Source organism: Pholis gunnellus (genome assembly GCF_910591455.1).
Source record: "Pholis gunnellus genome assembly, chromosome: 12".
Classification (NCBI taxonomy): Eukaryota; Metazoa; Chordata; class Actinopteri; order Perciformes; family Pholidae; genus Pholis; species Pholis gunnellus.
In genome coordinates, this window is record NC_136539.1 from 14,312,873 (window position 1) to 14,327,016 (window position 14,144).

Below are 14,144 nucleotides of genomic sequence, written 5' to 3' on the forward strand. Positions count from 1 at the left end.
TGCAGATGCCAGAGCCACAAAGAGTCTTTGTTGGGGCCACAACGAAACCCCTGTTCTTCGGTGGTTCAGCATGCACACAGACTTACATGGTACTAGCACTAGAGAGCACACTAGAGAGCTTGACCTTGCGCTGCAAAACTGAAATGCTGGATGGATTCCTTTTTTCACTCTTTGACAAAGCGGGATAAGAAGTACTTCTGGTAACATGCTTGAAACGGTGGAGTGCTCACATTTTTATTTGAGAAATAGAAAGCAAAAAAAACAGCTAAGAGCATTGAAGCGCTGACTATTTTCAATAGAGGAAAGATGAACAGTCAGATGGAGACGGAGACAAGCACAATGCCTCCAAAGGCCCCGGGGCTCACAGAAGAAAAAGACGCACTCCCATCCCAGGTACTGGAGATCATTGGAGGGATCACTCTTGAGGCCCTCCAGACCCTGGAGGATCCTGAAGAAAGAGACGTGTGGTCAATGGAGGAGGGAGATGACTCCGTGTTCTACAGTGAGGAGGACCGAGCTCATCAGGAAACAAAAGCAAACACATCTTGTGGTTTTGGTGCCGTCGACTGCGAGCGTCTTGTCAACAGCGTGGCGGATGATACGGAGGAAGAATCCATTATGGACGAAGAAATCGCAGAGTTGGAGACGGAAGTGACTGAGCAGGTCATTCTGACTGAGCAAGAAGAGAAGCAACAAGAAGAGCTCCAGAAACCAAAAACTGTACCTATGGATCAGTCAGATCCTGCAGAACCAGGAGCAGAGTCTAATCCAACTCCAGAGAAGTCAGCGAGCACCTGTGGAGAATCTCTAAACTGCGCAATTACAGACATGCAAACACAGCAAAACATATCAGCAGAAAAAGGTAAGAGGAATGTAACATTATTGTGTCGTAAAATAGACTGTTTGAAAGGGAGGTTTTTTTGTTTACAGAATGCAAAACCGATTCTCCTTTCCTCTTCGTTTCAGCGAATCTACTAGTTGAAAAAGGAGAAGTGACCCCAAAACTTGAACCCTTGTATGAAACCAATGGGGAGCGTTATACGAGGCTGAGCGGGGAGGCGGACGTCCCAGAGCAGAATCCTAGTGCTCAACTCCAGATGTCAGGTGACAGGCAGCTTCAGGTGGAGCCAGAGCAGGACCAGGACTTCGATGTCCCTGTGGGGTTTCATCAGAACTCCAGTTCAGGCTGTTCCACTCTGCCTCTGCCGAAGAAATCCTTCAACCACCTCTCGGCCTCCAAATACGACACCTTGTCCTACCGCAAGATCCGCAGAGGCAACACCCGCCAGAAGATAGAGGAGTTTGAGTACATGGTCGTGAATTTATAAGATGATGGTTTTTAAGAAAAATGAAAACTGCTGAACGTGATCCATAACAAAACTGACTGCACATCTATGCCATGTGGCACAGTTTACATATTTATTTGTTCTAAAATCTACTTGTATTGAAAATCCAGAGGATCAGCGCTATTTATATCTGCTGTGTAGTATCTGATGCTAACAACCATCTCATGTCTAAGATGTACTTTACGTTTTCATTTGATGGTTTTAGGATGAAAACATCTTGTTATGTAAGACAGGTATTTGAGCAGCAGATTACATTAATAAGAAGCTCAGGGATTAATAATCCTAATAACTAAAAAGATGTTTGGTATTAGCGCTGCGTTGTTTAGTATCTTAACCTCTATATTAGGGTAAGAGTGTTCGAGTGATTACCTAAACATACATACTTACATGTACTAAAGGCTGCTGGATAAAAACATAATAAAGTGATACATGCTATTAAATGCTTATCTCCATCATTTTATTTTGAGTTTCTTAATCAAATCCATGTCTATCAGTGCGTGGTGAAGGGGTTTGATAACGGGTCACATAATCATGACATCACAGCACAGGTTTATTGCATGTTTTGAACAACACTTCCCTCTAGTGACAAGAAGAAATATATACATAAGGGACAGTTAAAATAATAAAAAAAAAAAACCTACACCTAAATAATGCTTAAAACCATAGAAGCAGCTGTTTCAACCATGTGCCTCATCAAACATAAAAGTAAATGACATCTAGAAAAGATGATGTCTCACAGGAAACATGTGATGTGTTTTAATACTAATACATTCTACATGAGACAAATAAACTCATTAATCAGTCCCCCGCAGAGCAAACACAAAAAGAAAAAAAACAACAACACTTTTTTCATCTCAAATCTAAGAGTCACTGTGTAATCTTTGGCAGTGTGATGATATGGTGTGCTCATAATGGAGTGTTCTTCTGTAGACATTCACCCGAATCCCTTTAGCAAACTCCGGTCCACATCTTCCTAAACAGAGACAAGAAGCTCTCTTTCCTCTGGTACAAGTGTTTAAAACCTCAACATCAGTCCATGGCGATATAATCAAAAGGAAATTAGTAACATTGCACATCCCCACACCCTCTGCTTTGCACCACACACACACACACACACACACACACACACACGTTACTGCCACTACAGCGCGTCCCACCTCCTCTGGACAGTCGTGTGTTGAGTCTGGACCACAGACCGCGCTGTAATGTGAGGCCCCCCCCGAAGGTCTCTGTAGTGCACGTTTGACACAGTTCAGTCTCGTCACAGAGTGTGGTAGTGTGTGAACTGCCACTTTTGGAAGGCGTTCCTGGTTTCACATGGATTCAGGTGAAGAGCGTCGCCCTGAGGCCCCGCCTCCAGGCACATGTGGTTGGACACAAACTCTGCGATGAGGTGCTCCGCCTTCACAAAGACAAAACAGGAAACATGATTAACGGGCAAGCGCTTTAAGCCTCTAAACTTTGACTCTACGACACCAATTTCCGACTGACGGCAACAGTCCCGTTGTTTGAACTACAAAGAGAAAGACAAGTGTGTAGAGAGACGCAAAGACAGCAGACAAAACTAACGGCACACCCAAAGTCAACCTACCAGAGCGGAGTTGGATAATTTGTGGAACCAGCGATGTTCAGGCTTGGCATTGTCACATAATTGTAAAGTAAAGCCGCTGCCCTTGCCGTGGGGAGCGACACATAGATCATGCTGGCGAACGTGTCTCATCCAGGTGTAATTAAAGTGCTGACTCTGAATAAAAGAGAGAGAGAGAGAGAGAGAGAGAGAGAGAGAGAAAAAAAAGAGTGACAGGATGTAATTATGCTCCATTATAAAACTGGAATATTTTGAAGGATGGCTCAGTGGCTGCTCTGAATCTAAAAAGACCACATTTAGAAAGGCCCGCTCTCCTCTCGGACTCCACCCTTGTTTATCGTGGCTTGGGTCCGGCCTTGGACCTGATCTACGTTCGTTGCTGGATACTTTTCTCATGCGCCCGCCATAAGTCGTGCCACAGTCACGAGGCCAAAATTGCACAATATCTAAATGTTTTCATCTGAAACAATAAACATTTTGCTATTTTATTTTTTTGCAGTGAAGACACCTACCGGACTGCTGAGGTCACACTTGACAAACGACAGAGAGCCCTTCTGCAGAGTGAGGCATTTTCTTAAGCCACGATTAAAGACCTACGAGGATAAATGAGATGAGAAAAAACAACTTTAAGGAAGTGAAACAACAGCACCGCAAACACGCGTTTACACATTTAGAGTCACGCGCGTCAATGGGTCACAGCAATAGCTTAATGGCGGGAAAGCAAGAGATGTTTTAGGGAAACCTAAACAACATTATGTTTAACTACATACCAGGCCCTCAGCTTTGACTAAGGGAGCCTTCATATCTGGATACACGTTATCCAGGTACCACTTGAAGCTCTTGCACTCGAGCCTCTTCCTCAGCTCAATCTGCTCGGTGAGGTTGCCGATGTTCACCGTCTTCTTATTCAGCAGGTGCTGGTAGCCGTGGCCGTAGAAAAGGTCCTTGTACTCATCCAGCCAGACCTCCGCCACCCTCGCCAGGTTACGCTCCACCGTCTTCTGCCTGTCTTTGGGGAACTTGTACGGATTCTCTCCCCGGAAGATGTGTCCCACCCGAGAGCAGGGGATGATCTCGATCTCCCCGCCGCACATCCAGATCTGTCCGAAGGGCAACGCGGAGGATGAGTGATGCGAGAGAACTTCTGAAGGAGTTCACAAACGCCAGTGTGGCCGATATTAGACGAGCGATATACCTTAAACGAAATCTCCATGTTCTCCCCACCCCACACGTCCAGGCCTGGATCATAAGCACCGAGCTCGTAGAAGTATTTTTTGTCGATGGAGAAAAGGCCTCCAGCCATAACGGGACATCTGCAAGATAGGAATAAATAAACATGCAGCAGAAATAACAATCCGATTATGAATATGACAAACTGTTTGGGTACCTGATGGGATCGGAGACGGTCATGTTGTTCTTCTTAATGAACTCCTCTGGTAAGGCACTCCAGCCAAAAACCAAAGGCCATTTGAAAACACCTCTTTGGAAGTTGTCAACCAGCATGTAACTGTAAAGAGGAAAGAGACACGGCGACACATGACATCTCCTTCCACATCGCCTGAGATAACACGATCGCGTGACGCGTAACGGCTGCGCGGAGTCACCTCATGTCCTTATCACTGACGACTTCGATCACCGGGCAGGGCACCTTCTTGCGGTCCAGATAGACTCTCTCCAGCAGCGGCTCCAGCCAGCCCACGTTGCATTCGACGTGGGAGTCGAGGAAGGTGAGAACCTCGCCTGTACAGAATCAAGCTGTCGTTGAACAAACAACCCCATGTGCATTCTAACAGTGCAGACCTCGAGAGGCAGCTGTTTGCTTAAGTAAGCAAACAATATACATAAGTGGGAATGTGCTGAACAATAATGTGCAACTCAGAGGGACTTGCTCTCATGTTCCAGGTATGTGTTACAAGACTATTGTTCAATATGTGAATATGGAATAATAGTAAATATGAAAACCATACATTAAAGATTGTTTTGAGCACCTTTGGCTACAGCAGCTCCAGCCAGCCTGGCCCGGATCAGGCCCTGCCGCTCCTTCAGACGAACGATTTTCACTTTGGGAAACTTGGACATGTACGTGTCGAGCTGCTGTTTGAGATAGTCTGCCAGGAGAAAAGATTACACGTGATTTTACAACGCTCGCATACGTCACACACTGATATGTGCTGTAGGAACATCGTTAGTTTGTCCTCCAGAGAGCACTCGTGGTTTATCATCAACTGTGAAATGTCTCGAAAAATAGGAAAGTGGTGTATTTATGTATTTTAACTCTCAAATATTGGTATTGACTTTAAAAAAAAAAAAAGTCCAGTTTCGACTAGGCTCTGGGGTTAAAAGAGACTTGACCCAAAGTAAATCCAGAGAAAAACTAAACATATAATAAAGCAATTAAGACCTACAGTCCTACCTCTAATGAAAGCCTAGAGTTGTCATTGGCTGTGTTTTCTGGTGCTTTAGCTGCTATAGTTGTCACATGTTGTCAGCCCGTGAAGACTTATTGAAAGTAACGCGAAGCGTTCGGGTCTCCGTTACCTTTGGTGCTGAAATCATCCACCAGGATGATCTCTTTGAGGAGGTGCGGAGGAGATCTGTTGAGCACACTGTGCACAGAGCGGAGGAGCGTCGACCACACCTCATCCACGAAACAGAAAATCACACTGGTGGACGGCAAGTCATCGTGGACCAGATGATGTGCACACCTGGGGAAAGACAAACAAACACAACAACAACAATTCAGCTTGGCGGTCGAAACACCTTTGAGAGGTAAAAATGGTGCAGATGAAGACTCACATGTCAGGCCTGGTGTCTGGGACGGCCCGGTCCACGGGGATCTTGTCGCTCAGGAAGACGTTGAAGTGGCCTTCGTCCCACCTCTTCCTCACCTCGACATCTTCGTTGCTGGCGGCGAGTGCCGCCTGACCGTACTGGCCCACCGCGTTGGCATCTCTGGGAGCGTCGGTCAGATCCAGAGAGAGCACTTTGTGGACACCTGGCTTTCTGACAGCAGCGAGAGACTTATTTTTGGAGTCTCCTGCTCGGAGCTCGATTGTAGGTTTCGGGGTTTCCTTCGCTGCCTTCGGGTCGTGTTTCTCCTCCGTTTTACCGACTACATCCTTTCCTTTTACACCCATCTTTGGAGATTTCGTTGTGTTAACAGGGCGTGCCTTCCCGGCCTCAAGCACACCCACTTCTGTTCCAGTCTTGACTTTCGCTTCATTCTTGCCTTTTTCCAATTTGTCAGAGGTTTGTAGTGGAGCAGGTTTGTTTTCCTGAACACCAGGCAGTACCTCAGGTACCGCCACTTTAATAGAGCCATCTTTTACTCTACCTACTTTCATCCCATACGGTTCCAAGTTCACCGCTTTCTTCTTTGCAGGATCCTGCTTTGGTGTGACCTTGTCTACAGGGGCTCCTCCTTTATGTTCCAAAGCAACATATTTGGGGTTGTCAGTCTTGGGAAGATGATCTCCTCGGTGATGAAGGGAGTTTTTCTCCTGTTTCTGGCCTCCCTGTCTGTACACTTGAGCTAGTTTGTTGCTTGGACCGAGTGGTCCCTTCACAGCACGTGTAACACCTAAGTCCTCCCTCTGAACTGGCTGTTTGAACCCCCGTCTCACCTGCTGTGTGGCCCGGGACTGCTGTTTGGAGACCTCCCTCTCTCGGATCACTCGCTCCTTCAGCAGCTGACTGCTCTCGTCGTTCATCGACATGCGAAGTGCCACCATGTCCAGCAGCAGCCAAACGACAGAGGCGATAAACACAAAGGCGAGGACCCTCCCACTCCCCCTCATGTATCTCATAATCTTAATCATTCTCGGTGTAAAAAAAAAAAAAAAAAAAAAGTAGAAGACTTCCACGTGAAATACAAAATGTCAAAGTATCATACTGTGTGGTTCACTTCTAAGTTGTAGGCAAAGTTTTCTTTTCTTTGGGGAAGTTATCTGCCTGCGTGGCATGCTAGAAATACTCCACGGAGCGGCAGCTGTAGTCGGTGTTGCCAGTCAGGAATACAGCAGCGTCTGACACCCATAACCCAACACAAAGGTACGATGTAATGTTATTTTAGCATACCGTACCGCTCAGGTCACCTCCAACCGCCGCGGAACATGAACGCATTTGTATCGCAAAACTTCGCCAAAAGTCTTCGTCACTAACATAAACTTCGCTAAAGTGGTCGGTTTCGTCGCTGAATCGCTCCACGCCACAACTTTGACTGACACAGGTTTTCTTTTTTTCTTTTTTTTTGTATGAGGACGTAGCGACCAACTTCCACTCTGTCAGTAAACTCTGATTGGACAAACTGGCAGGGAAGTGTCGGCCTCCTGCACGGAGCTAACAGCAAGCTAGCCAGAGCTAGCTACAACGGCACAGGAAGTGTGGCGTTTATGGCCTTCAAAATAAAGTGTTCGACGTGCAGACGGAAACAATTTGTGGGAGAAAGTGAGAAACACGACTGGGTTATGCTTGTTGTCCCACCAAGAAAAAAGGAAACAAAAATATGTTTTTTCTCATTTTCCAAAACTACTTCAGGGTAAGCAGACTTCAATAATGACTCTAAAACATGGCAATACAAATGTACCAGCCATGTTTTACTACTTGCAGTCTATTTATGTTGCATTTCCTCATTTTGCTGCCCATGTGTTGTCTTGTCTTGTGTTTTCTCTCGGGGCCACTATAGATTTATTTGTTCTGCAGTGTCTGACCAAGTCACATGCTGTCCTCATGAAGAGATTGAGTCTGCCATGCAAACTCTCCATAATTCTCCAGGACTTCACATGCACATTTGCCTGATATCAGTACAGAATTGTCAAGTCAACTCAACGGAGTTGGTGGATGGTGGACCCTAGGCATCACCCATGTTGTTTTATCATCAGAAATCATTCGGCTGATGACATGTGGACCTTGAGTCCACAAGCATGTGGACCTTGAGTGATGTTTCCAAGGCCTACTGACAGACAAGCTGAAGGGTCAATGTGTAGGATATGACATTCATTTTAGTTTAAAACGTGAGAAAATGTACTAACATCATCAACAAAACATGAAGAAGTTACGGTGTTGACGTGCTAAACTGCCAGCCCAGCCTGTCCCGTGAGAGGCAATATTGAGTCACTGTAGCGTCCAGTCTGCCCGCAGTCCAACATGAGGGGACAAAGAATTAGAGCTGCTCCGGGATTCTCAATCAAGTTACAGGCACAGGGTACGTGTGCATTCTGATAGTTTGTTTATTGCATTAAATTCAAAGTGGCAGAAATTAGAAAATGACTCATGTTTTCGGTTAATCCTCCCAGCTCCACCCAGGAGAGTGGGTGCAACTCTGGGAGACCTTCAGTTAGCAGTTAGCTCAAATTGAGCCAGCAGTGAAAACCCCAGCATCTGGGTCTGATCCAGGGGTCCGCTGACTGGGCGTCCATCATGGACCTAGCAGTATAGTTGGAGCATGTGACTAGACTTTACATGTTGCACCTTTTAAGTCAACATGGGTGAGAAGTCCCAGCTGGTGCTCACAATCATGGAAAGTTTGAACACCCATATCCATAAAGTAATCTGCTGATGAGGACCATGTGATGTGGTGGAAAGCTCTAGAAGAAGCAACTGAGGTGACCTAGAGTTGATATTGCTTTCGTCAACTGCTGTGTCCTAAACCTAGAGTAAAGTGGAAAGCTCAATTATTGCAACACATTCTTTAGTATTAGAACTTTATTCTCTAGGTGTCAACCGGAAGTGATTTCTTAAAGTTGTAAAGTTTGACGTCGACGTCAATAAGTGCAGCCACAAGCCAATAGTGTCGGCGTCAACCTGCAAGCTACATACAAAGCAGAATGCCCAGTTTGACAGTGTCCCACGATTTCAGTGTCGCAAACAAGTTAGACCTGCACGGTCAACAATGAAAGAGACGCACCTTTTAAATGTGGTATAACTTGATAAACCTCTGTGCATATCCAGGAGGCTTTGTGTGCTGTCTGCATGAACGTCATAGCTAACGTACTCAATATAGGTGAGTTTATATTTGAACCCCATGCAAACACTTGTTGGCTAACAGCCCCAGAATTGTAACAACACTAATTATATAAATAGCTTCATTTTAAATGCAGCTGCTATTTTCAGCCTTTAGTCTATGCTTAACTTTAGGCTAAAGTCATTAATCATTTTAGATTAGGGAATGTCCATAATGATATTTGACATCATGACTTGTCAGCTCACTGTGATGTATTCTTTTTTTATATGATCTTATATGAATCTCAATGGTTGACCAACAACTTGATACATTAAATGTGGAGATCTGATGAAAAATCTGAATTTTGGGGTTTCTCAATTGGTCATAATGCATTATTGTGAAATATTAGGCCTACTTTAAACAGAGGGGAAGATATTTATTTAGGACTGCAACTAAAGATTATTTTCATTGTTGTCTCATCTGCTGTTCATTGTCTTGGCTAACCCATTAGCCTAATCGTTTAGTTCATAAACTGTCTGAGCAACAGCCCGAAACTCCAACATATTCAGTATAACTAAAACAGAGAAAAGCAGCAAATCCTCACACTCGAGAAGCTGGAAGTTTAAAAAAACGACAATCGATTAATCAGCTTATCGTTGTAGCTCAATTTGAATGCCTCTCAAACTTTGTTCCTGTATTTAGAGACATTTCAGTCAGTTTGACAGTGATTTAGACCTTTTACGATATGAAACTAAACAAACAAACAAACAAACCAAAACCCCAAATCGTCATATTTTCTGGTTTGGTGATGGGGAATCCAACAATACCTGGAAAAGCACAATAACCCCACACTTGTTATGTCAATTGCAGTTGTACCAAACATCTTTGGTAGCAAAATATACACATGACCAAGCACAGGAACACGATGGACAAAGAACATTCTAGTGAAATTAACAATATCTTAAAATGCCAGTATTTCTCACACACAACGCGCAGATGTGCACAGGCACACATGCACAATCACATTTGTAAAACCTGTGTTACTGCAGTCATTAGGCAGTGATTAGTGAAGGCGAAGACAGGTTTTCCTCTTCATCAGCAGGCCTCTCCTGGGAGTACCATTGGCTCCATCCAGCCTATTAGCGCTCCCCAACATGAGGAGGGAGGGGAGTGGTACCTCCCATGGTGGCTGCCCTTAGCCACACTACACACGCTTTCATTAGTGTGTTAGCTAAATGATTGGCCTCAGGACAGCCCCCGAGCCCTGCAGTGCACGTGTTAGCTTATATGTTCCATCCACTGGGCAATTTATTCATTTATTCATCCAGTTCTGCATTCGCACTCATGATGGCATCATTTGGTAAATTTGATTTGTATTTCCTCTAAACTGGATGGGCACAGCGTTTTGAAAAAGCGCCAGCGACACAGAGGTGACAGAGCATACAGCGGTGGAAGTCGATCACGAGCGTATAATTACACAGGATTTCATTCGTATAGCGTTACCTGAAGTAAAACAATGTGCAGACACACAGGTGTATGTGCTTCTCTTACCGATGGTGTACACCGTAGAGCTGAAATGATTATTCCATTAATTGATTAGTCGGCAATCATTTTCATAACTGATTACTTGTTTAAAGCATTTTTCGATTGAGCTTCTCAGATTTGAGGATTTGCTGCTTTTCTCGGTTTTGAACATCCATTGATTTAGATTTTTTTGGGGTCGGACAAAACAAGCAATTGAAAGACATCACCTTCATTTTTTCATTATTTTCCTACATTTTGCAGACCAAGTAATTAACTGATATTCAGTAGATTAATTGATAGTGGGAATGATAAGTTGAGGTCTTTTAAATTCGATGATTTCTAGTTGAATGTGTGTCACATTTTGACCCGTCTATATTTTGTCCCCTGCGCTCTGAACAAAAGGATCCCTCAGAGGTTCTCGGAAAGAAAATGTATTTTTTTATAAGAAAAGTACAAACTGAAAACCTCTTGAGAATAATCACACAACAGCTCTTCACTGCTCAAGATCATTAGCTATACCATAGTGGTCTATGGGCTATTATTATTTCACTCTAGAGCCACAAATGCCTCTGTGACATCTTTTGAGCTCACTAACTTTGATTGTGCCTGTTGACCTCAGTGTGATAGAGTGAGTAATTGGGACGAGCGTAAGAATAGAGGTAGCTCAAATGCCCACCTCTGTTAAAATACTCTTATAATTTACATGTAAGTGCTTTCTGAATGAGTCCGTATAAATACCCACAGCTCCAGCGGTCTTGGAGTTTTGAGAGTGGTGAGTCACCCTGACAAGAGAGTTCAGCACTTAATATAAGAAGCATGAAAAAAATAAAAGCCTTTTTTTTTTTTTGGGTCATAATTGACATCTGTAGCATAAAGCATTATGCCGTTTCCCGTCAAACGGATTACGGAAAATTAGGGCAAATGGAACACTGACATTGACACTGGCATGTGTAAAATGAGCTAAATGTACTTGTATGATATCTTTAGAACATGTTAATTAGACTCTGGAATTAAAATTACAACAGTTGGTCTGTGTAATTTACATAGAGGTCATGTTGTGCTAATATGGCACTCGTTGAAATAGACAGCCAGCAACAATATGGTTAAGTCTGACCCACTGACATTTTCAGCTCCAAATTATGCACATTGTGTGAATTAAATTAATTAGAGAATTCATTAAGAAATATGGCTCGCGGAAACGAGAATAATATTTAGTTATGTGATGTAATTTTCTTCCATTGTTAAAGATAATTTGTTTCATAACAGTTCCTGCGGTAGTTTCCCCCCCTGTACTAACTATGATGTATGTAATTTGTTATCCATTTAATTCATTATGATTAGAATTAGTGAATGTACAGCTTGTTTTGACAGATGGTTTCCATCAGGGAGACCTTTGCACAATTAACTTATAATCAATTACACCCGATTTTATTTTTTCTTCTTCTGTTTGTTGCATCTTGAAGTTTGTATGGAAAATATCCACAGCACATGCATTGTACGAATGCTTTTCTTGGAATACATCAAATGAGCAATTATCTATAATTTGCCCACTAATACAAAGCAGATCAACAACTTTGATTCATTTCCTGCTTTGTGAGATACCTGCAAGCTGGTGCAGACTGCTCACTTAATGACTGTTTCGTCCGTGTTTAATTGTTCCGTTTAGCTTCTTATGTCCTCTGTTTGAGGAATTAATGGAATCCTCAAATCAGAAATGTTTCTCCCACTAAATGAGAGAATCATAAAATATGTATTGATCGCTTTCCTGCATTTTTTAAAACTCTTTTCTCAAACATGATACTGTGTAATTATACTCACGCTGACTTACACACTTAATTAGCGCCTTGTTTTTGTCTGTTCGTATCATCTTACACATATGTCATCATTTCAAGGGCTTAATGCAAGCATATCTGTTTCCAAGCCTGGAAGTGGAAAAGCCTTGGAAGCTAGGGTGGCATCCTGTGTCGTACTTGTTTTAGTCCACCAGATGGAGCTTTGGTTCTGTTCATGTTATGCTCTATCTGGTGGGATGACGTTCATTTGGCTTCGTGGAGGAATCTGCAACGAGGACTCATGTTGCTTTATTCCAAATGCAATATATCCATACATTGAAGAAATAAGCTTGTGTAGTATTGACGTGCACCACTGAAATATTCTTTGTTTTTAATGGATGTCGAAAATGTGTGTAAATCTATGTTAATCATAAAAAAAGAGTCGTCAATGTGACAAAGGAGTATATGCATTGTTTTATATCGAAGCATACACATTTCAGTCAGGTTTCTTTCTCTATAATAAACCTTTTGTGTGGCTTTAGGAATGGGTTTTAAGCAAATTCGAGGCTAGTCACTAATTCTGTTGTGTTTTTCTTCAGGCTTGGAAGAAGTAGTCGCCACAGAGCAAAGGAACCCATTGCACCTTCTGCAGCAGACCGGTAGAAAAGTCCCTTCATGACGTGACTGCGTCTTTGTTTTTGGATCACAGAAGGAGAGCAACGATAAGTCAAACTGCACAGGACTGTGATTTAGTGTTTACCGTGAGAATAAGAAAATTAGAAAAAAAGGAATTTAGCTTATGATCTAATATTTCTTAAAACTGTTGAAGCAGCTGCTCTACAGGTCGAAATTAAATTCAATCTTGTTTTGTAGGACCAAATATTTCACCAAAAAGTTGAATAACGCCCCTGTTTAAGGAGTTTAACGAGCCTTTATCAAATTTTTTTCCCCAGGTGACATGAAGGTGGTACTGATTTGGCTCCCACTGGACATGACTTAATGTCTGACATAAAAAATAACTACATAATTTGTCTCAATCCAGAGGGCTGACTTGGCATGGACAGCAGCAGTCCTAAATGTCACCCTATAATGAGTTCTGGCCAAAGGTACACAGTTAGGACAGTGCCCGCTGGCACCTGGGATGCCCACTGGCTAGCTTTTTACCCCACAGCCATTTGGACAACCCCGGTTTTCTTTGTGAACACTGCCGTACACGATTTGCATCCAAACAAAAAGTTTCAGTATTGTGAAGTTTCATTGTGCCCTGGCTATGGAGTCATTTAAAACAGACCACAACAGAATGCATTCACTTGTTGTAGTCTTCTATGACTCACCTCTGCTAAACCTTAAGTTTTATGAAGATAACGCATTGATGTCATGGACTGAAATGATTGCATTGATCGTATAACCCTTTTGAGTGATTCACCAATTTGCCGTCTTCTCAACATGAATGCAGGACGACTTTCAGTTTTAAAGAACTTGACTTCTTTTGTTTGCCTGGTATGAGACCTAATGGCAACACACTGGGCTTATTATCTTACAAAGGCGCAGGAGATGAGGGAACATTGTATCTAAATTAACTTTTTCTATTTCCTGGTGAATGAAATCAATTCCATCCTTTTATGTTACTTTTCATCTGCCTTTTGTCTTGTTGCGGAATCTTTTCTTTTTCTCCCTCATTCATCTGTTTTGCCCTTTCCTTGATCTGATAGCATTAAACATATAATTAAGTCATAAAGGAGGGGACTGATGAGTGTAGCAGATGGTAATTGCGTCCTACATTTGAATGAAATGATATGCATTGCTACAATTTACAGCCTTCGCCTCATATTTTATTCAGCAACCTTTTATCTCTTTTCCTGCAGAATTATTCTGCAATAAATTTAGACATCTTATCAATAGCTGGAGTGATAGTGGCAGAAACATGGAAAAAATGAGCCTCTGCCGTTTTATGCTGTTTAAAATAATTTTCC

General features: G+C 42.9%; 1 protein-coding gene across 1 annotated transcript; it reads right to left on the reverse strand.

Annotated features, from left to right (window-relative positions):
* Positions 1 to 1,875: 1,875 nt before the first annotated feature.
* On the reverse strand, positions 1,876 to 7,163 carry galnt5 (polypeptide N-acetylgalactosaminyltransferase 5). Its single transcript, XM_079170557.1, has 10 exons — positions 5,731 to 7,163; positions 5,473 to 5,639; positions 4,923 to 5,042; positions 4,539 to 4,674; positions 4,322 to 4,441; positions 4,130 to 4,247; positions 3,705 to 4,034; positions 3,447 to 3,527; positions 2,938 to 3,090; positions 1,876 to 2,748 (listed from the first exon to the last, which is right to left on the reverse strand). The coding sequence occupies exons 1-10, from the start codon at positions 6,750 to 6,752 to the stop codon at positions 2,608 to 2,610; spliced, it is 2,388 nt and encodes a 795-aa protein (XP_079026683.1). The 5' UTR covers positions 6,753 to 7,163; the 3' UTR covers positions 1,876 to 2,607.
* Between the last annotated feature and the right edge of the window lie 6,981 nt (positions 7,164 to 14,144).